This window comes from Sciurus carolinensis, chromosome 3 (assembly GCF_902686445.1).
Source record: "Sciurus carolinensis chromosome 3, mSciCar1.2, whole genome shotgun sequence".
Classification (NCBI taxonomy): domain Eukaryota; kingdom Metazoa; phylum Chordata; class Mammalia; order Rodentia; family Sciuridae; genus Sciurus; species Sciurus carolinensis.
In genome coordinates, this window is record NC_062215.1 from 163,685,369 (window position 1) to 163,707,444 (window position 22,076).

General features: G+C 58.5%; 1 protein-coding gene across 15 annotated transcripts in view; it reads right to left on the reverse strand.

The window, feature by feature from the left end:
• The window catches only part of Tns1 (tensin 1), a 184,730-nt gene that overhangs the window by 77,950 nt on the left and 84,704 nt on the right, over positions 1-22,076 (reverse strand). For 13 of the 15 annotated variants that reach the window (XM_047544728.1, XM_047544724.1, XM_047544725.1 and 10 more), the window contains 8 exons: positions 17,301-17,342; positions 16,511-16,561; positions 10,882-10,931; positions 8,408-8,579; positions 6,372-6,422; positions 5,155-5,277; positions 4,737-4,801; positions 3,202-3,285 (listed from right to left, as the gene is read on the reverse strand). In XM_047544728.1, coding sequence (XP_047400684.1) covers positions 3,202-3,285; positions 4,737-4,801; positions 5,155-5,277; positions 6,372-6,422; positions 8,408-8,579; positions 10,882-10,931; positions 16,511-16,561; positions 17,301-17,342 — 638 coding nt within the window. Of the gene's footprint in view, positions 1-3,201; positions 3,286-4,736; positions 4,802-5,154; positions 5,278-6,371; positions 6,423-8,407; positions 8,580-10,881; positions 10,932-12,137; positions 12,441-15,537; positions 15,645-16,510; positions 16,562-17,300; positions 17,343-22,076 lie in introns of those variants that run through there. The other 2 variants (XM_047544732.1, XM_047544739.1) reach the window with 2 other exon arrangements.

The window sequence follows — 22,076 nt, forward strand, 5'->3', positions numbered from 1 at the left end:
ACCCCTGACGGTGACAGATATTGCATCCTTCAGCAGCTCCCGTCTGCACAAGGCACACTGCCCAAGCAGCAAGCAGCCTTGACAGCTCACACAGAGCCAAACCAGGCGACATCTACCCTTATACCCTGGTTCTGCTTCCTCAGCCTCACCCACCATCCATGTGAGTCCAGCAAATAGCAAGAGCTTGGCCATTACAGTCCTTCACTTTATCACACTGAAGTACATGGAGTCCACCAGTTTCCACTGCTTCACTTGATATTTGCAATAACTAACTTGAGTAAGTATCTCTCTCTCTCTAGGGTCAGCAACCCCTGATTCTTTTAACAGAGCTCTTTTTGGAAGAATGGAAGAAACTAACCCACCTCTCCTTCTTCTAAAACAGAGAAGGAAAAGCAGGTCCAGAAAGGGTTGTTGGAGACACACAGCAAGAACACACAGTGCCAGGGGTGGGAGGGGAAGAGTCTGGGCTTCGGTGCACCCTCTAAACTGGGGCAGATCTGACCAGGGACTGGGCAGCACGTCCTCTTTTTCTGACTGGCCAGAGAATGCCAGGCTGAGTCAGAGAGACCAACCAAATACATCCTGAGGCTCCACAGGAGCCAACAGGGCTTTGAGGGGGTGGGACAGGAACTGCATGACCATGACAATGCTCCCCTCCTGTCTCTTGGCTCCTTGGCCCACCTCCAGAGCAGTGGGCCTCTGTCCCTGAGCCTGGGTGGGGCCACCTTGGACTACCCAAGCAAGATAATCTGATGGGCAGCACCAGCTCCTATTCAGGCCCCTGCCCAGCCGCCAGTCCCATTATTCAAACCGGAAACCCGGAATGGCGGGTTCCCATCAGATCTCCCGATCGTGCCAACAGGATGTGTCTGTGTGCTGGGGACAATGAGTGTGGGGGCCCGTGACAATAAATGGAGGAGCCTCAGGCATGGCCCCTCCCTCCGCCCCTCCCACTCTCCTCTCCTCCAACTGCCTGATTCCCTGTAAGTGGCACCTGGAACCTGGCGGGAAAGCAGCAGCGAGCGCATGGGAAGCCAGCAGCTGCACTTCACGTGGGGGCAGATAGGAGGCCCCGCCCTCAGCAGATGCAGGGGCAGATTCGAGCTGCGGGCGGACACAGATAATGTGCACACAGACACGCCCCGCTGTCCCCTGCGCAAGCACGTAGGGAACACCCTGGAACAACCCCCTGCTGAGAGTAACAACAGTGCCTCTCCGTTTTCCAGGCCCTGGCTGCTCAGCACCAGAGGTGCGTGCTGTTCCCCACCTCCAAGCACGCGGTACCATCGTGACAGCAAGCCTCTCCATTAGTGTCCCTCGTGCTTCAAGGTCAAGGGCCACACCAGGACCAAGTCAGCAGCAGCCATGCATGGGGACAGGGACTGGGGAGCTGGTCCTTGGCCAGCAGTGTCCCCTTTCTGGGAAAGTTCTCACTGATCCACGGTTGCCGGGGCCAGAGGCCTAGCCAGATGGTCTGCACGTAACGACACCCCATCTCTGATTGCTGACACCGAGGCTGGCCTTCAGCTGTTCTATGGTGGCTGTCAGGTGCTGGGTTGCCTGAGGACACACTTGCTCTGCTTGGGCTTCCTGCTGCAATGGCAGGAACAGCCCCTGGTAGCACTTCTGGTCAACCAAGCAAGCGGGAGTGACGGGACTCCGGCTGGGGACCCTCAGCATGAAGAGGCGGGAAGGTCTGGGACCTGCAGCTGGAGTTCCTGGGGCTACAAAAGCAACCAGGATGCTTGGCTCTCCAGGCCTCTGACCTTGCTGTGCCCTCTGCCTGGATCCTTGCCCTAGGACTTCAATGGACGGTTCCTTCTCCCCTTAGCTCCTCTCCTGTCACCTTGGCAGGAGGCCTGTCCACTGGACTGCCCCTCGCCTCCAGTGCTCCTCAAGGCTCTGGTGGTTTGTCATTGCTTCAAAGCACCAAAACGATCTTGTGTTTAGGAACTTGGGTGTCATCCCCGAGAATTTCAGCTCCATGAATCCTGCTTGACAATTCACAAGGGCTCATGTCCTATCCTCAGCCAGGACAGTGCTGACATGCACCGACAGGCGGCAGGCCCACAGCTCCTGGCCACATAGCAGAAGGGCTTGAGTCCCACGCTCCAGGCTCCAGTCTGGGCTTGCATTTCCCACCATCCTGCCCGCAGCCTCCCCAAAGTCCACCTGACCTTGATGCTGCCCTTGCCCTCCTAGTGACCAGATGTCACTGACCACGCTACTCCTGCAGCAGAATCCCTCAGGACAGTGGCAGCGCAACCAGAGGCCCCACCCCAGCTCCAGTGTTAACCTCCTCCATATACAGTCCAACTCTGCCGGGCCTCTCCCCTGCCCATGTCCCCTCCCTGGGCTCAGGCTTCTCATCTGTCAAAGGAGGATGCCCTAGACCTTCATAGGGTAGCTAAGCACTATCTCAGTTAGGGCACAAAATCACCTCCTCTGGGAGGTACTCCAGGTTGTCCCCACTAGAGCGGCCCCACCCCCTGCGGCAAGCTCTGGCCTCTGCAGTGGTTCATTCCCTTCCTTTCCTGGGAATCATCGCTATCTGGTATTGTCTTATATGTGTGGTCACTTGTTTAATGTCCATCTCTGTCAACTGACCACCAGCTCACTAAGGGAAGGGACTCTGTCCTGTGTACCCAGATGTCCCAGTGCATGGAGCTGGAGCAGAGCACCTCAGTTTTGCCAGGTGAAAGAATAAATGCATCCCTGCCCGGCTTCTGCCTGGCTTACTGTGAGATTCCAACGTGACCACGTGGTTCAGGGGCCTCGGCCAAATATTTGAAACTCTCCCAATAGAAGGTGACCCTTATCTTGGGTCTCAGTGACCTTCCAGGATGGGTGGCAGTGACATCCGCTTCCTGGAGACTCATCCACACACTGAAGCAATCCTGCCACCAGGGACAGGAGCAGCAGGTGTACCAGCACCTTCTATCCCCAGACCAATGCTTTCCTGCGATGGCCTGCTCTCTGGCACAGGCCTCAGAACCAAGTGCCATGCCAACCTGTGGGCACACTCAGCTGGCCCCTGGACTCAACTCTGTCCCTGGGCTCACACCACCCCAGACTGAGCATGTGTGTGTGACACACCCCCACCTAAGCAGCTGCTCTTGTGTACCCTGTGAGTACACAAGACTCCCCACGTACAGGAAGTGCACACACCCAGGAACTAGGCTGCCAGCCCTGGAGACCCACCTTCTCTGCGATGGCTGCCCAATGGGCACGATCTTATCCTCATAGAACCGCTTCATCGCAAACCGATCCAGAGCTTGGTCCGCACTGCGGGGAGAGACAGGGGGTCAGAAAATCCAACTCCACCTCCCAGAACCCCTTGTCCCCCACTCCTGCTCCCCTAGGCCTGCAGAGCCCTCCAGCAGCCTGGTAAGAGGAACACCCTGATGGGCTGAGAAGCTTTCAGGAGAAGAGCGCTCCAGCATCTGTCCATCCTGTGTGGTGCAGCCCAGGACTTCAGAGCCAGAGGGCCTGGGAGCCGTATCCAGTCCCCCACTCACTGGCCCCATGTATCCTTCTCTACCTCATTTCCCTCACCTGTCAAGGGAGACTGATCGTTGCACCTCCCTCAAAAGTGTCATGGAGCTTAGGTGAGGTGACACCCATAAGGGATGCACAGAGGACATATAGAGGCACTGGGGGCATGTCCCTCACTCTGAAAAGATGCAGCTGGGTTGGGATTCTCCGAGTCACAAAATGAGCCCTCCACAGGAGAGTCTGCTCGTCCTCAGAGCGCTCAGAGAGATCATTTTGAAATGAAAAGACAGATCACGCAGCTCCTCTGTTCTTGAGTCTCCTGTGACTTCCTCTCACTCGTAGAATAAACTCCAAGGTCCTCAGCAAGGTCCGCAGGGCCGAATGGCTCTGTCCTCCCCGCTCCCCTCTCCCCGCTTCCCTGGCTCCAACGCCCAGCCTCTTGCATGCGCACCCCAGAGGGCTGGGTCCTGCCCCTGCACTCAGCCCCCGAACCCCTCCCCAGACTTCACAGGATGCAGCCCTGCCCCTGGGGGTCTGCACCAGGTCGCCTGCCTCACAGACCTTCCCTGACCATGCGCCTCCTCCCTCCTGCCTTTGCCTGTCCCTTTATTCTTCCTCAGTCATTGCCACTGGCTGCCACTGATGTAACTGCTGGCTTATTTGATGTCTGCAAGGACAGGCCTTGGCCTTGCACTCTGCAGTCTTCCCAGCACCCAGAACGGTGCAAGGCTCAGTGGTTGCTCAACAGTCACGGCTGATGAATAAAGAGTGGCTGAACCTCTGGCCTCCCTGCAGAATGGGATCAAACAGGAATCATCCCCTCTGTATCCTATTCTTGCCCTAAAGCACAAATGGGAAGAGGGCCCTGCTGGCCAGAGGCAGAGGGATGGATGATATGACTTCTAGAGGATTCCACAGGGTTCAGATTTGATCCAGCATCTCTGCCTGCTCTCCCAGGGAATCAGGGGGCAGTTGGGTAAGGACACATGTCCCCAAAAAGCTGTCTGGATGGGGTGCTTATGAGTGGGGTTGCCCCCAATGCTGCCCCTGAGGACCCCAGATGGGATGAATACCCCTCTCTCCTGCCCTCTGTGCACGGGCCCTGGCAGGCGCCGTCTCCTCGTTACCTCTCATACCCCGTATCAGATCCTCCCACCCAGGGAAGGCAGCGCCCATGCTGGGCAGGGGACGGGTGTCCTATTGCTGATGGTTGGCGGACAGGAAGCTCCGGGCGCTCTCACCTGGCAGAAATGTTGCTATAGTGCATGTAAGCCGCGATGACAACGCCGATCCTGCCTTGGTTTCCCTGGAAGAGGAAAGGGCTTTATTTCTAAGGCTGGCCCTGCTGCCCCAGAGCCTGTCCAGAGGCCTAGGAGGGAAGGGAGCAAGGCCTGGAGAGAGGGGCGCAGCCCCAGGGGAGAGAAGGGGGAAGGAGACAAGGAGAGGCAAGCGAGGGGAGCTGAGTCGCAGACAAAACCAGCCGGGGAGAAAGCGGTATCCCCCACTCTTGGAGGTGACCCCTGGGACAGAATCTATGGTCCCTGGAATGGAAAATACACGCTGATGGACTCGTGTGCTCACATAACCCAAGACACAGGCAGGTATCACACTCCTCCAAAGGCGGTCAGTTTGCGCTCACACCCCCAGCCCCTCCCCCACCTTGTTGTGCAGAACGACGACGTTGTGGGGGTCTGCGTTGAGCCAGGTGTCCATGGCCTTGCAGATGCTGCAGATCTTCTCAAGGGCCGGGGTGTGTAGGTCGGGCCAGCCAAATTCCAGTACCTGAGGCCAGAGCCAGGAGTGAGAAGAGGAGGCCCTGGGAGTCAACCCGGCCACCAGGGCACTGCACACCAGCCACCAGCACTGGGTGGCCCCCAGTAGCCCCACTGTGCTTGTCCCTCCCTGCTTGTCAGCCCTGCTGGGAGGCAAGGTGTGGAGGGCAAAGGTCATCAGCCAGGATGGAGACCCCAGGCCTGAGTCTCAGCTCCAGGTCTGTCTTACTGTGGGGTCTAAGGCAAGCCATGTCCCCTCTCCCAGGCTCAGTTTCCTCATCTGTGAGCCAAGCAAAGGCTTGGAGACAAGGACCCTGAGGTCTGCAGCACGTGACTCTGACCTTGAAATGCGCAGAGGAGCCATGAGTATAGCCCTCAAGCCCCCCTGCCACCGGCAGCCCCGAGGCCTGGCGCAGGGCAGGAGAAGAAAGGCAAAGGGCTCTGTAGTGGCACAGCCTTTCTCCAGGGCCTGGCCTTGCAGACCACCCTCGGAGAGCCAGCCGAGAGAGGGCGGAGGGACAGATGGCGGACCTAAAAAGCAGCCCTCAGGCTCCTCAGAACCTTCCAAACTCACAGGACTTTAACTAAGAGACAGCCTGGAAGGTCTCGCGGAGCACACCTAACCCAGACCATCCACTTTCAGGGGTGCAATCTCAGACCCAGAGAAGTCTGTCACCTGCCAAGAACACACAGAGACAGGCCCCTGAATCCAGGATGGGAGCAGACAATCGTGGCAAAGCCCCATACAACCCATGAAGCAAACCAAGTGATCCCTGCAGCAGGAACGCCAAAGCTGCAGCTCCCAACTGCATGAAATCTGCAAACTGAAAGTCGCACAGTACCAGCCCCGCCCAGGTCCCAAGCTCCGCAGGGGCAGGCTGGGTAGGAAGTCACTGCACCAGACTCCGCCTTCCACAACTTGCATTATGGAAGCAATCACTGTGCCACTGTCCTTTTCCAGATCTAAGAGGGCACTCGAACTTCGAATGGGTTTTTCAAACTGTCGTGGCACTTTTCCCCCAAGATTCCGATGTGGGAACCACAGGAGAGGGTCCGTCCTCCTCTTCCAGGCAGTAAGTCACCCCACAACGGCCCTCAGCTCACCTTGGCGTGGAGTTTCGTGATGTCTGGTCTCCGCTCAGAGAGATTGAACAGCTAGAAGGGGACAGAGAACGTGACTGTGAGGAGCAGGGGGTGGCCAGGAAGCCCCCTGGTCACGCGGGGAGGGTGGTGTCATTGCCACTCCTCTCAAAAGCCTGCTGCACCGTCAGGCAGAGCTTGACTGAGCTCTCGAAGCCCGGGGCGCCCTGGACCTCCTGTGCCGGCCGGCTGGCACCCTCTCTCCCGGATGGAGAGTCTGTGAACACCCACTGACCAACAAGCGCTCACATCGGGTCCTCAGGGAAAAGATAGGGCGAGATGCAGGCCTCCAGGCAAGCCCCTCTGTGCGGACATCCTGAACCCAAGGTGGGACGGGATGGAATGGAACCCAGGGGTGCCGAATGATAGCTCATGGCCGCCTCTAGTACTTTACATGCTGACTTTGAGCCTCATCTGTGGAATGACACAGCTTCTCGTCACCAGACACCCAGAGGGTGCAAGCCATCTTGGGTGGGCCCTCACAGACCTCCCAGCACAGGTCCTTCCGTGCCTGACTGCGTCCTGGGGAAGCCCCAGTCTCTGGCAGTCCTCAAGCCACCCCCCAGGGGTGTGCCAAGCTGCCCGCGTCCAGCCCACAGCTGGGAAAACCACTGCCACCTCCTAGGAGAACAGAACCTAGAAGCTGCAGGAGGGAGGGAGCCAGGACACAGCACAGAGGTGCACAGAAACCTGGACTCCCAAAGAGTAGAAGGGTCTCAGGGGACTCTCGTCACTCCTGCATCCCATAAAGGAACCCACCTTGTTATATTAACCATGGCTGCCACTCAGGGAGGACCCACCCACTGCCAGCCCTGTTCTGATGTGTTTCTTTCAACGGCCCAAAAAGGGAGAGAGTGTTACCAGGCCCATTCTACAGATGGGAAGCCTGAGGGTTGGTGCAGCCACATGACCAGAAATAGTGAGCACAGGGTCAGAATCTGTAGCCAGGCTTTTTGATGTTTAGAGTCAAGCTGTTAACAATACCCTGACACAGCAGGAGGACGAGCTTCTACAGGGGGTTGAAGAGTACCCCCCAAAATTCACATCCCCTCAGAACTCAGAATGTGGCCTTATTTGGAAGTAGGTCCTTTGTAAGTAGTTAAAGATCTGGACAGCAGACATCCTGGACTTAGGATGGGCACTAAATCTGATGACTAATGTCTTTACAGTAAGAGGAGAGGACACACAGAGACAGGGAACAGAGCCATGTGAAGGGGACAGAGAACAGAGTGATGCGACCAGCCGCGGAGAGCCAGCTAGTGCTAGGAGCACCAGAAGCCCCAAAGAGGCAAAGAAGGACTTTCCCCTGGGGAATTCAGAGGGACCAGGGCCCTGCAGACACCTTGATTTCTGATTCTGGCCTCCAGAACTGAGAGACAACAAATTTCTATTACTTGAAGCCATGTGGTTTGTGGTCAACTGTCACAGCGGCCCTGGGACACCCAGCCTCCTCCACCCCACCTCTGCTCCCCTACAGCATCCCGTCAAGGGCACACCTGGCCTGTGGGTCCAGCTCATCCACCTCCCTGCAACATGGACCTGGGGCCAGGGACAGGCCAGCCTTTCTACACTAGAGGAGACCTTCACTGGCCACCTACCCACATGGTGGGTGAGTCCTGAGCCAGCCGCTAGGTCTCCAAAGACACTTATAGCCAGGACTCTGCCCTAAGATTTCTCAGGGCCGCCATGAAGGTGGGAGCAGTTAGAACAGGGCCTGGCTCGTAGCAAGCGCTCAGTGACAAGAACTCGGGTTGTTATTCTCTTCCGGCACACACACGCATGCAAGCTTGCTTCCCGATGCCACACTGGCTGCAGGGACACTCCTTAGGATGGACTCAGGCCAGAGAAGGAGTGATGACTGGCCACATGAGGTCACAGGGCTAAAGGAAAGAAAAGGCACTGGCCCAGGGGTAAGTGGACAAGACTCTAGTGGTGAAGAGGTGGCACCAGATGGAAGGGCAGAGGGCACCAGGCCAAGGGGCAAGAGGCCCTGTGCTCACCAGGTAGCTGCCTCCATGTTTGGACTTGAGCATCTGGGCCACCTCACGGAGGTTGTTCCGGAAGTTCTCCTCATTGGCTGTGCTGGGGAAGGACACAGCAATGATCCTCTCGGTGACGTACACCAGGTCCAGCTCACAGCTGTCCTCCATGGTCCGGCTCACACTCATGTTTCTAGGGAGACCGTGGAAACACGGGGTCCATGTCAGAAACCAGCGCAAGCCTCAGGTAGCTGTACCCCGACATACCACGTGTGATCCCCACATCCAGCCCAGGGAGCGTGACGGATCCCCAGCCCAGGGCCAAGTCCAGAGTGCTCCCCTGGCAAAGCCTATGCAATTGGCCTGAGAGCATCAGACAGACAAGCTGGGCAGGGGCTGGCAAGGACCTCAGACTGCGCGACAACCAACGGTGAGGACGCCAGTTCCAGGTTCCCACCAAGCTGTGATTCCAGAGCTCAGAACCAGGGCCTGCCAGCCAGGAACCCAGCATCCTAGCCCTGCCTCCCCACACACTGTGGCCACCTGGCCAAAGAGAAATCTCCCAAAGGATCTGTGGGTTTCTCCAGAAAAGGACAGAGGGCCTGGGCAGGGTGGTCCCCAGCATCCCGATGGGAGTCTTCTCCGCTGCCGCTCTGAGCGGGTGGGAGGCCTCTCAGGGGAAGGCGCAGCTCAGGTGACACGCTCACCCAGGTTCCGGGTAAGCCAGACCACGGTGCACATTCCAGCCCTCCCGGGGCAGGCCGGCTCCTGTGCCTCATTCCCTGGCTCTCTCCCCACCTCTGCTCTCCTGTCGCCTGCCAGAGCTGCTTCTGGGCGGTGACTGCCCTGTTTCTAAGGACCCAGGAAAAGAAGGGAGGGCAGAGTCCTTGCAGCTGCGGTGGTGGGGGTTCTTAGAAGAGGTGGGGAGACGCCTGGGCTGGGCAGCCGGCCCTCCACTGGGCACTGGGTAAGGGGAGCAGAGGACTCCCCTCATTACACATTGCTTGGATTCTCTTCTAGGGGGATGCACTGGGGAAGCCCCCATGGCCTCTGGGGGCACCGGCACCTTTCCATGTGCACCTGGCCACCCTCTGGGGTCTCTCGCTTGCCTCTCTACCAGCGTCAGCAACACTTGCATTCTATTTCATTAGCCTTCCACTCCAATGGGATAAAGTTGACACCGGCCAGGGTATTTTAAAGGGATGGGGGCCTCTGGCACTGGGGAATACAAGCCCCAGGACACCAAGGAGCCTAGAAGATTCCAGATCTCCAGGAGGGTTGATCAGGTCCCAGTTGCTTAGATGGGGGTGAAGAGGGGCCAGCCAAGGATGACAATGGCCTCTTCCTGGTGGGATGACAGGGAGGGGACTGAGTGGTAGACGGAACCAGAGGCCGGGAAAGGAGCCGGGTGTGAGTTGGACCTTGGATCCCCCGCCACTCCTTGTTCCTACGGTAAGCTTCTCAAGCTTCACGGGGGTGGGGCTCAGACCACAGGACCCTGCTGACCCAAGAACAGCCTGGGATAAGAAGTCACCTACACCCCCAAATGGGGATATGAAAGCAGGGAGCCTGGAAATTTTCCTCCCCACCGTCCGCAGCCCCTCTGTCCTGGCTCCAGGGAAAGGACTGCACTGTCAGAAAAACATTGAAGTTCAGCTCCTCCTTCCAGCTTCTCCTTCAGCAGAGCAGGAGAAGGAAGCGGGATGCGGTAGCCATAGGCACCAGTCAGGCGTGGCCTGTCCTGGGCACTGAACCGCCTGGAGCTCAGGCCGGTTCCCAGGAAGGATGCGAAGGCAGAACAGCGCCACCATCTGGGAAAACTGGGAATCGCACCCAGGCTGCCCCTATTCCGTTGTTTCCAGTCACAGGGGAAGAAGATCCTCTGAAGAGCCACTTTCAGCCCATGGGCAGCTGGCAGCCGAGCCACACCCACCATTGGATTCAGTCACCTACTAGAGCTGGCATTCTCACTCTTCTTGACAGCTTCAGGAGGTGCAGTGAGGCCGAGAGGGTGGGGACCCAAGCCAGAGAACCTGGGTGCAGGTCGATCAGTCTGGATAGGTGAGGCAGGGCCCCTGGGCACCCCTCCCTGACCCAGAGACTCCTTTCACAAACCTCCCCACCACTGGAGATGCCATCTGTGGACAAGGAGATCTGGCACTGGCCTCAATGCCCAAGGTCCCCACTCTCGCTTCTGGGTATCATGTGACCTCCAACGAGTCACCTTATCTCTCTGAAACTCAGTTCTTCATCCACCAACTCACGAACCTTGTGGGGCTGGTGCAAGGCCCAGATGAGCTCATGCAGGTAAATAAAGAACGAGCGCCAGGTCTGCTCAGAGCTGGAAGGCAAACAGGATGACCGCCAAGGCCAGCCACCCGCATCCGCCAGCTCTGCGATTCACTCTCGGGACCCAAGGGTAATCCTTACAACAAACACCACAGTGACCCCACTACTAGCACCCCTGGCCCCATTCCCCAGAGGGCCAGGCATACCTGACAGGCTGCAGATGGGGCTGGACACTTGGGGTGACTCTACTGGAGCCCTGGGAAAGAGAGAAGAGACCCAGCGTTACGGGGGGCAGGCAGGACGCGGGACGGGAGCAGCCGAGAGCTGTCCGCAGGAGCAGACAGGGCAGCGGCCAAGCACACAGCCTCTCCTCCTTCCTCTGCCAACATTCCAGCCCTGCCACCCTGACGCCTCAGCAACACAGCACCCTGAAGCCAAAAGCGGTCAGTGCCAATCCCACGTGGGCCCGCCTGCCCGCGTGCAAGAAGGGACGGAAGGAAGAAGTCCCCAATGCTGAGAAACACACCCCTCCCAGGCTGGTGCCACCAGCACTGGGGACACACTCGATTAACACTCACTGGGGCGCACAAACATTTCCTGCCAACTTCCAGACCCTTGCAGTAGGACCCTAAGAAAACAGACGGCCTTGAAGGCATCGGGAAGGAAGAGCGTGAGGGAGCCGGGTCTCCGCCGCGGGCCTCTGCCGCGGGCCTCCCACGCCCTCCCTTCCTTGAAAGTAGCAACGTCCAGTCATTCTGTCTTGAGGCAGAACAGCCAGGCATGTCGCATTCAAATACAGCCAAGGGCCACAGTACCAAGCCACGCTCCTAAGAGCACAGAGTCTATGACCCCAGCTCCCCGCTCCATTCCTGGGGGGCTCACGGTACATAATTAGGCAAATGGACCCAAGTTGGCGCCCCAAACCTCCCAGGACAGCAGAGGTCACAGCCCCTGAAAGCACAGCAGCAGGGCCGCTCAGACCCCAAGCCCTGGTGCCAGCACTGTACTGGGCAACCTTGCGAGTGATTTAACCCCTGAGCCTGGTGGAATGTCACGTGTACGATGGTGCAACCCTCCAGGCCCGCGTGGGAACACAAAGGAATTATGCATATAAGGCACTTTCCTTAATGCCTGGCATTCAGCAAATGACAGCTGGTGTTCCAGTTACTGCTATTATATCAAGCACAACCGAAAAGGAAGTTACCAAGAGGGTAGTTACAACCATTCACCCTGGAAATCAAAAGCCTGCACCCCCCATTCCCAGAAGCCTCCCATCCTTAGGACCAGCTCACAAGATGCAGAATCAGGACACCCAATGTCGTGGGTGCCTGAACACCTGAGAGGCACGATACCCACATGCCTCCCCAAAACCCACCCTCCCTGACCGCCCAGGAGCAGCCAGCTCTGGGAGGAGGCAGGACCACAGTCTGCCAAGGAGGGAGACTTAAGAACAGTGACTCACCCCCAAGTCCCTGGGAAGCTGATGACCAAGCAGGATTCATACTCTGACCTGGGGCTTGACCACAGGCCCCAGGCCCAGGACCCCCTTCAGCCTCTGCTGGCCATGCAGTTCCTAAGAGGTAGCCAGTGGGCTCGGAGACCAGCTCCCCGCTGAGCCCCAACTTAGGGCAGCTTGCTGAGAGGAGGGCTCCTCACCCAGCTGCCCCAGGCAGGCGGGGAACGCCGTGCCCAGAGTGCCCTGCCTGGGCTGCTCCGGGCTCTGAGCAGCGGGGCAGCCACCGCAGCACAAGGACTGAAGAGCCAAGCAGGGCAGCGGGGCGGGAAGCTCCTCAGCCGGCTCCTCTGGCCCCGGGGCTCGGGTTTGCATGAGTCAGGCGGGGGTGGGGGTAAGAGGGCCCTGTTTGGTTTTCAAGCCCCGAACCAACCAGTCGGTTCCAAAGCTACCCACCCAGAGGAACGCAGAGATCCAACACTTCATCCATCTCATTTCGCTGGTCCCTGATGAGGAGTCCCTGACTCTCCCCAGGCCGGGCCTGGCTCCAGGCCCCAGGGCCACCCTGCTATAAATAACCCCTTGGGTTTCATCTGCTGCTGATCCACAACCACTTTTGGAGGAAGTCACCACAGCTGCTTCAAACAACTGGAAGGCAGAACTTAGCCAAGGCCTGAGGTGTGGCCAAGAACATGGGTCCCAGCACAGGGAGCCGGAGGGGGACAATGGCGTGGACGGAGACGGGCTTGGCGAGGGAACAGGGGAGCCAAGGGGAGGCTGGAGCCTCCCCAGGCACAGGGGCAAGAAGGATGAGCAGGGCCAGAGACCTGGCTCCCGTTTCCCCACCACCCTCTTCCCAACGTTACGACACTCCACATTCCTCAGCTTCCCCACCCCAAAAAGGCCGGGGAAGATAAATAAAAACTTGGCCCAAACAGAGTCTGGCCATGCCGCCTCCAGAGGTGATAAGGCAGAGTCCAAGCCTGCTCTGCTCCACCGGCATTAGGCAAGGGGAGGCCGGGCAGGAAGCTGCCCTGGACAGTGACCCCACTGCAGAGGATGGGGACGAACAGCTGGCCTGTCATCCCCTGATGAATCACTGGGCTGCCCTCGAACCGACGGGGCTTCCTGTTTTCTGCAAGGCGTGGGGCATGTGAGCCTCACTGGCCGCGAGCAGACGTGCACGGGCCCCACGTCTGGGTGGTGGCGAGAGGCTGGGGCCGGGGCAGCGAGGCCTCCGCACATTCCACGCTCCAGAACACCCAAGCGACCTCACACGGCGGGGCTGAGACGCGGCCCTGGAAGCACACCTAGTCACGTAGGCTGTTACAGAGGCTGGGGACAAGCCCAGGCCTCAGGCATCCCAGGACCTGGGATCACGGTGGCGTCCCCCTGTCACGGGTCCCAGACGCACGCAGGCCACGTTCTCACCAGGGAGCAGAGGCTCAGGTCTGACCTTCTACAGTGAAGATGCTCGTTAATGGACCCACTGTGCGAAGAGGCCGCTCAGCCTCGCTGGCCCATCTGTAAAATGGGTTCGCGTGGTGCTTACAGGGTCCCCACCTACTCCACTCAGAGCCTGGGGAAACTGCCAGAGGATTTTGCCAACTTTATCTTAGAAAGGAACATAAGTTCTCTGCCTGCCTGTGATCCTATTCTTTTCCTCCCTGGGGATCTCAAAGTCCTTAACTCACGGGGCTTTGAACTTCTTCCTCGCTCCTCCCAAGACACAGACCAATAATAGAACTTTTGATCCAATTCCCTAGGCACCCAACAGAAACCTCCCTCCGCTCATCTCCAAAACTGTCTCTCCTTTGCCAAAAGGGCACCATGAAAGGAGATTCCACAGCCTCCCCAAGAACAGTGTCTTACTTTTCTATCAGGAAGTTCCTTCTGGTATCTAGCCCTCATCCTTCCTGCTACAGACTCAGCCTACTCTTTTTTGCCGTGGTCCTCACTGCAGGCAGGAACTGGTCCTCATTCAGACACTCCTGGGTGGCTCAACGTCAACCACCCTAGAGGGTCCTTCCTGTGCTGCCTCCTCCCGCTACACGGCAAGGGCAGGAAGCTCAGCCTCGGGCGGGGTTGGTTTGAAGCGCGTCCCTGCGGGGAGAGTCTGCCTTCCTCTGAGGTCCACAGCCCGTACGCAACACCTCTGGACCAAAAGAAAAACTGTTTCCTGACCCGAGTCCCCAGGGGCATGGCCGGGAGGAGGGTCTGCCAGGAGCAGAGGGGTGGTGGGGTCCCACCAGGCAGCCAGAGACTGGTGACCACCTGCCTAAGGGCCCGTCCTGCTCCCGCATCTCCGCTGGGGCTGTGGCCACCCTCCATGCCAGCCCCCGGCCGCCCCACCCCTTCTGCTCTCTTCCTGCCCACCAGCCTGGATTTTTCCAAAACAAAGTGCGACACAGCACTGTCCACACTGCGCCGCACACCGGCTCTGTGGGGAGTGGCCATTCTTGCGCTGGTCCTGGGCCGCAGCCCAGAGGCGGGAAGCCGCTCCACACACAGGCGCGTTATCACGGCAGCAGGCCTGGCCCGGCCGCGGGCACACGTACTCCTCACCCCGAGGGCAGCAGAGCCCACAGCTGGCCAGGGGGCCGACCAATGGTCAGAAAGGGTGACCACAGGTGTCCAACACGCAGGCCATCTCCAGGTCTGCCCACTTGCTGACCTTCCAGGTGTTCCTTCGACCAGACCAGCGAGACTCATGGCGCTCTTCCTCTGTATCCAAAAAGACAACACCCTGACTCGCCCCACACACAAACACACAGACACAGTCGTCCCAGATCAACAAAACGTTGTCCTATAAAAATAAAAAGTCTTCCATCATCCCTCAGTGGTCCCATGGGAGCCAAGGTCAAATACAACCTTGCAATCAACAGTTCTTCATGATGTCTAACCTCTCTCTCTCTTGCTGCAGCTGTCTTTACAGGCCCAGACTCAGGAAGCAGGGGACAGCAGCTCTAGGATATGGCTTCCAAGTGTGCCCAGACCATTAGCTACAAGGCTTGGTTCACAGGCTATGACCCTGTCTGTCCCCTGGCCAAAGGACAGGAGTGTTGGATGACACCAGAACTGAGCAACATTCCACTCAGGGATGGAGTGGCACTCATAGACATGCCCACACCTCTGTTTCCTCCTCTATAAAATGGGGTCAGCCTCTACAGAGGGGGGTCAAGAGGATCTGAAACACTCAGCCCAGCTCCTGGCCCTGAATCAAAATAGCAGTCATAAGAATGGCTCGCATTTATTGAGCACCTATTATACACTTTGACTACCTGAAGCTAGTTCATCCTCAGTAGTATGACATACTGATCTCCCCCAACCCCCCAACCCAGCAATGTCACAAACCTGGACAAGAGCCCCTCCCCAGTACAGCGTCCACGAAGGCAGGAAGCGCACACACCTCGAACAGGGCCTTCGCTCCCGGCTCGAGAGGCACGCTGCAGCTCCTCCCGGAGGGCCCGTGCAGCCTTTGGATAACTCCGTCCATAGATCCGGGCACGCAGGCGGCCCCAGGGCAGCGCGGCAGTGGCCGAGGGCTCACCGCAGGAGTGTGGCCGCCTGCAGGAGCTGCCTCCCTCCACCCCCCCGCACCTCCCTCCAGCACCCTCCCCACCGTGGGTCAGGCAGCTGTCAGATGATAGGGCCTCGTGCCATCAACAGCTCCCCCTGTGCCAACCGCCAAAACCACTCCCTGTTCCTCTGTGGAGCAGGCGGTGAGGACGGGGAGGCCGGCGCTGGGGCCCACTGTCAGAGGGGGCAAGAAAGACAGGGAAGGCCCACCTTGGTCAGGGTCTGCCCTGTGGCATGGAGAGAAGCAGCTCGGGGCAGGGAGAGCCTCTGCCCTTCTCTGGGGCCTTCCATTTAAGGAATCTGCCTCTTTGTCCTCTTACCAAAGTGCAAAGCAGGAGGAGCCCAGGGACCAGCTAGTCCCACTTGCAGCTTCCTCCTCATCAAGCCACACGAAGGACTTTGCCATTCCCAAAGACTTCTGGCTCCAAGGACATAGCCCTGCGACACTCCTGTCCAGCACTGCGAGGAGCCCGGCCTTCTTCTCAACCCTGGTCCCTCTAGCCTTGCCATGGCCCATGCCCTTGCTGTGGGTCACCAGCCAGCTCACAGACATGACCCCACCCAGGAGTCCTCATGGAGCCAGGGACCAACCTGCTCTGCATCCAGCCTAGATGCAGGCCAAGGCGGGGACGAGACCTGGCCGCGAGTGAATGGGCCTGCTCACAGCCCTGGATGCGCCCACCCTTCCAGAAAGGGCGTAAGACAGACCTGCATGGCATGACAGGTCAGACGTTGTCCACCCTCACCCCCTCACCCCGGGGAGCCAGGGCCTGGTCACTTCCTTCTCCCCCGCCCACACTCACCTCCTCTTCCAGACTTTTCCGTGAGTTTCCACCCCGGGAGGCTCCTTCTCCCTGTAGACAGAAGAAAGGCAGTCAGACAGGGCACCCGGTCACCCCTGCGGGGGTGCCAGGGGCGAGGGGGTTGGCAGAGAGCCCAGGGAACTGGTGGTGTGTGTTGAACATGTCTTCGTCACTAAGGCCGCGCAGAGCTAGCCGAACCCGCCCATGTCCACCTCACCACACTCCCGCAGGAGATGCTATATGATTCCCATTTGCAGGAAAGAAAACGGAGGCACAGTACATGCCCTGCACACTCTCTGAAACTTGGCACAGTCAGGATCCGCTCTCGAGTCCTCTAGCTCCAAACCTGTGACTTCGTGCTGGCCATGCCAGGGGACACCTCTCGGGTCCAGCCTCAGCTTTCCCACAGCAGAGCCCTCCCTCCCTTCCTCTCCCACCCCGCCTGGAGGAAACCGTCTCTCTGCTAAGGCAGAAAGTTCTGATTGGAAAGATCTGCCAAGCTTCCTCGCAGGCTGCATACTGAATGGAGAACCCACACGTGACCACGGGCCCCTTCCTCACAGCCCCCTGCCCCTGCCCCTGCCCGATCCCAGCAGCCCACATCTGAACACGGGCATGGTCAGACGCTCGCCTCCCAGGGTCCCCAGCTTCCCCCCAAGAATGCCAAATCTACCCCAGAAGGATGTCCCCAGCCACATCTGTTCCATTTCCACTGAATCGGGCCACGCTTCCCAGCCTCCAGGTCTTGCCTAGGTTGACACTCAGTACCCAGCAGCCTGCTGTCACTTACTGTGTCCATTACATTCTTTAGGGCACTCTCAGAGGCGATGGGCTGTGGACAAAGGCAGAAAACAGTGTGAGGCCTCAGGCATACTGTCTCTAGGGCTGGTGGTGCGACAGGGACCTGGCTATCCCCGGGCTTGGGAGGCAGAGTGTGGAAAATGAAGCTCGGTCCTCTTAGTATTAGAACCATCCAGTTCTACAGACCTTCACCAAGGACCCTTGCCAGGCGTCCTGTGCTGGCCTCTGACCCACACAGCCAATGACCCCCTCAAAACGCTACAAGGAAGAACTACCCTGTTCCTGTCCCTAACAGCCAGGCACCTTCACCTACAGATCTACTCACAAGATTCCAGGGAGATAAGGAACATGGTGGTCTTGGAGGCCCACTTTACAGATGAGAAGTTCCGTGAGTGACCCCAAAGCAGCAGCTCTAAAGGGGGCCACTGGATTTGAAGCCCCATCTCAGGCTCACACTTTGTGCCCTTTGCATGAAGTCACAGTAGCCTGGGATAGAAACCTGCCCATGTCCTGTTTCTCCAGTGAACTTTTGAGACCCCCACCCTTGGTCTCCACTGACTTCAACCTCCACACACAAAACTTCTGCTCCATCAGACCCAGACCCTCCTTGCCTGGTCCCACATCCGGGTCTTGCCTAGTGAGATGGCTTGCCTTTTTCTCCTTGGTGGAGAGTTTCCTCCTCCAGGAAGCCCTCCCAGTCCACCCTAGTAAGTGCAGATCTGAACTCCAACCTGCCTGGCTATCTGTGCCACTTCCTGGGTCCTTAAGGATGAATGATCTTGCCATGGGATTATCTGCCTGTTTTCCCAACAATCGTTCCGTGATTCTTCTATCATCAACCAGAATAGATTCAAAGCAACATTTTTACCAACTCAGGTGAAGATTCCCTCGTGCCAGAGACCACGATGGGTGTGCAGGGGCCCCGGCCCACACCTGCAGACTGATCACCTGGAGCCGTCCTCCTCTGTCCAGACCAAAAGAAGTGCCTCCCACCAAAGCATCCAGAGAGTGGCTCCTGGGGCCCCCCAGCAGGAAGAGAGGCTGTGTAGCCCAGGCCACCTCCCAACCAGTGTCTCAGGCTCCATCTCCAGCCCCGTGAAGGGGCGACGGGCCCTTGACTCACGCAGGTCGGGAGCTCAATGGCAGAGGAGGGAAAGAACCATGGCAACGCTGCACACAGACCGAGCTAAAGACAGAGTGTCTCCGAACAGGAAATGCTCGTCCCCAGACCCGTCCCCAGGACCGTTCATGACCACAGGGGAGTGGACCCAATACTTCCGAAGGTTTGGGATCAGGGAGGAGCAGCGGGCATGAGAGGGAAGCAGGCTGAGCTGGAGGTAGTGATGATCCTTCTAGAAGCATCTACCCCTCCTGCCTACAGGTGGGGGTTGAGGCCAAAACTCCTCTCCTGGGGCTGAGGCTTCCTCACCAGTCAGTCAAAGGCCAGGGCAGCTTGGGAGGTGATGGAGACAGGAGCCAGGCACACGCTAGGCACGTCAGCCACTCCCCATCCCACCCCAGCTACCCACCTGAAGTCTGGGGATGGCTCTGGGGGAGAATAAAGATGCCACCTTCTTCCCCCTCCCAGCTTAGCCCTAATCCAAACACCCGAACCACTTACCCCCCAGAGTCCCCTCTCCTGAACCACAGACCACCGGGCAGGGGCACATGAGGCCACCAACAAATCCCCAGGGCTCCCTGCCCCAGGCTGGGCAATAGCCTGAGCTCTTGCAGCCACCTGTTGAGCCTGGGTAGGATGTGCCCTCTGCCTCCTGCCAAAGCCCATCCCACCCACCCCTCCACTGAGGGTCCGCCCAGCCCCTGGGGGTCCTCAGCCCACTGGCCCCCCACAACCTCCAGCCTTTCTCTTCTTGTCCAGGGTTCTTGCACGCTCACTTGGAGACCTTAGGTCGACCACAATGGCCAGACTGCTTCCACTCTGAGCAGCTCTGGTCCCCTGGAAGAAGGGGGCTCCTGGAAGGCAGACCCCAGAACATTCCACGGGCAGAGTCAACACAGGGTGGGATGCGAGGCCAGAGCTCCCCACTCCACAGCCCTTGTGACCGCTCAGCTGCCTCGCCTCCGTAGAAGGACACAGTGGGTGCGGACGAGATCTAAGCACCTGCCCGAGGCCCCTGCAGTACTGGAAGAGTCCCTGCACTCCCTCCGCTGGGCAAGAAGTCCCAAGAGGCCCAGCTCTCAGCAGAGTGGGAGCCAGAGGCTCAAACTGAAGACTGCCTGGGGGTTGATGACCCACAATGGCTCCCCCAAAGCTTCCCAGTCGCATCCACGGAGGGACCCAGAAACGTGCATTTGCTCCAGGTTCCCAGATGACTCCAAGAACCTCCAACAACCTGTAGCCACCTAAGACCACACCCAGGCCCCCTGCTGCTAACTAGCTGGGTAGACTGAGAGGGTCACTTTGTTCTAGAGTTGTTCTGTGGTGACCTAATGGTCAGGCACGTAAAGCCAGGGGCAAGGGACTCTGAGAGCATATTGGCCATTGCTACTGCTTACCATCTCACCCTTGGGGGCACCTCACATACCCCAAAGCCACACTGACCCTTCTGCTCAGTCCTCCCAAGTGTGGCAAGGGGCAGACAGGTGGGGACAGAGTCAATATTAGAAACCACAGGCCTCAGCAGAGAAAGAGCAGCTTTCTCTTCCTGCCAGCGATCATCTGAGCACCAGCCCCTTTGTCCCCACCCCTTCGCCTTGCCAACTGGAAGCCGGCCACAGGGTGACACTTGCCAGAGATCAGATGCCTTCCACTTCTTTCTGAGACATGCTTTCTGAGAAGCTAAAAATTTCCAAAGCCCCTCCCAACCTATACACCCAAGCCGTCCCGCAGTGTGACCCGACCCAGACCCAGCACAACGCTTCTGGGGTTGAAGCTCATTCCTCTGTCCCCAACCCTGCCAGTCCCAGGGCTACTGGGAACCAAAAGCATGGTCTCACTCTAGACCACACCCTGGGCCCTGAGGGAGGCAGGGGCCACTGGGAAGCTCTCGGTCACACAGAGCTGGGTCGCCTGAGCAGCAGCCCAGAGCTCAGATGGCTAGTGAGCCCTGTCCATCACCCTGCCTTCAGCCACAGGCTCCATGCACACACACACACACACACACACACACACACACACACACACTTTTACCCTCTCCCGTTTCTCCTCCTTCTTAGAGCACATGGTTCTCCAACACACTATCTTTTACTTACTAGTCTTGTTGAGCGTCTGCCTCTTTCACTAAAGCACGAGCGGCTCTGCTCCTCGCAGAGCCCAGAACAGTGCCCAGTAGGCACGCAGCGAGCCCTCAGTGACTGTCTGGAGTGAATAAGCCCCTGGCTCTCTTCCCTAGCACCCACCATGCTAAGCCTTCACTGGCCACACAACCAGCGGGCACCGGGGGATCCTCTGGATCTGAAGCCCTCAACCCCCATCTTTGTGTAGTTTTGGGCTGCCCACGACCCTTGACTTCCACCCTGGCTTAGTTTCTACACCCACCACACACACACGCACACACATGGACCATCTCTCACACCACTAGTACATCAGCTCGAGAGGGTCTCAAGACATTATCCCCTCCCTCTTCCACTCCGCAGATGGGACACCAAGATGCAGAGAGGGACAACCCAGAGTCTCACGTGGTGAGGTGCGTGGCAGAGCCGGGGCTGACTCCCAGGTTGGCAGGAGCACCCTGCCAAGCTCATGGCACTGCCCCTGACCCTGAGTCCCCAGCCAACCCCAGGCAGGGCTAGCTGGGCACCATGAGCTCAGCTCTAGAAGGCAGGTGCAGATGGAGCCCATGGAGGGACAGCACCCTCCCTCTGACCCTGCCCTGCACACTCCTGGGACCAAACCTGCAACTTAAGAACCTCAGTCTTCCCCAGGAGGACCCCACCAGGACCTTCCAGAACCCCCCGCCTCCAGCAGGCCAACTCAGAATCCACCTCGGGGGCAGGTGGCAGGGTATGGAACTAGTGCTACCTAGAAGCCAGTTCCTGCTCTTGGGGGACTATCCTGCTCGAGGGTCTCAAAACGGGGAGTCTGGAACAAGGTGGGCCTAGAGAGGCAACTTAGACACAAAATTTAAGGACACGTCCCTTTCAGGTCTTGAAAGCACAGCTGCCCAATCCTGGAGCAACGCCTCCTGGGATCTTGCACCTGAGGCGCCTCACTGCCCCCCCCCTCCAGTGCTAAGGACGCCGGGCACCACATCCGCCCCTGCTCTCCTGATCCTCAGAGTCACCCTGGCAGGTCAGCATTGTCCCATGTTGCAGAGGAGGAAACTGAGGGTCCCTGCCCAAGGTTATACGGTCGTGGAGGAGAGCTGGTGTGTGACCCTTGCTCTTTCCAAGTCATGCATGCTGTCCCTCCTTCGGCTGGCCCCTTCTTCCTCAGTCCCTTCTACTCTTAGTCAACTGCCCTTCTGTTGGGAACAAGCTTTCTTTCCAAACAGTCAGGACCAGCCGAGGCGCTTGCTGGGTCTCGGGTCCTCAGGGGGAAGAGACTTCTCTCCACTTCCCGAGGAAGCGTAGGAACTGGGCTGCGGCAGGAGACCCAGCTCAGACGACAGAGACCACATCCTGAATTGGAGCTCGTGAGCCACGGGGTGGGTAAGGGAAGCTGCACATCCTTTGCTCAATTTTTTTTTTTCCAAAACCAGACCCATGTGCCCTCCCCATGCGTGCACCACCCCTCCCCGACGCCGGGACCCCGCGGGGCCTGTCTGATGACGGGCAGGTGGGACTGCCAAGATGACTGCCTAGG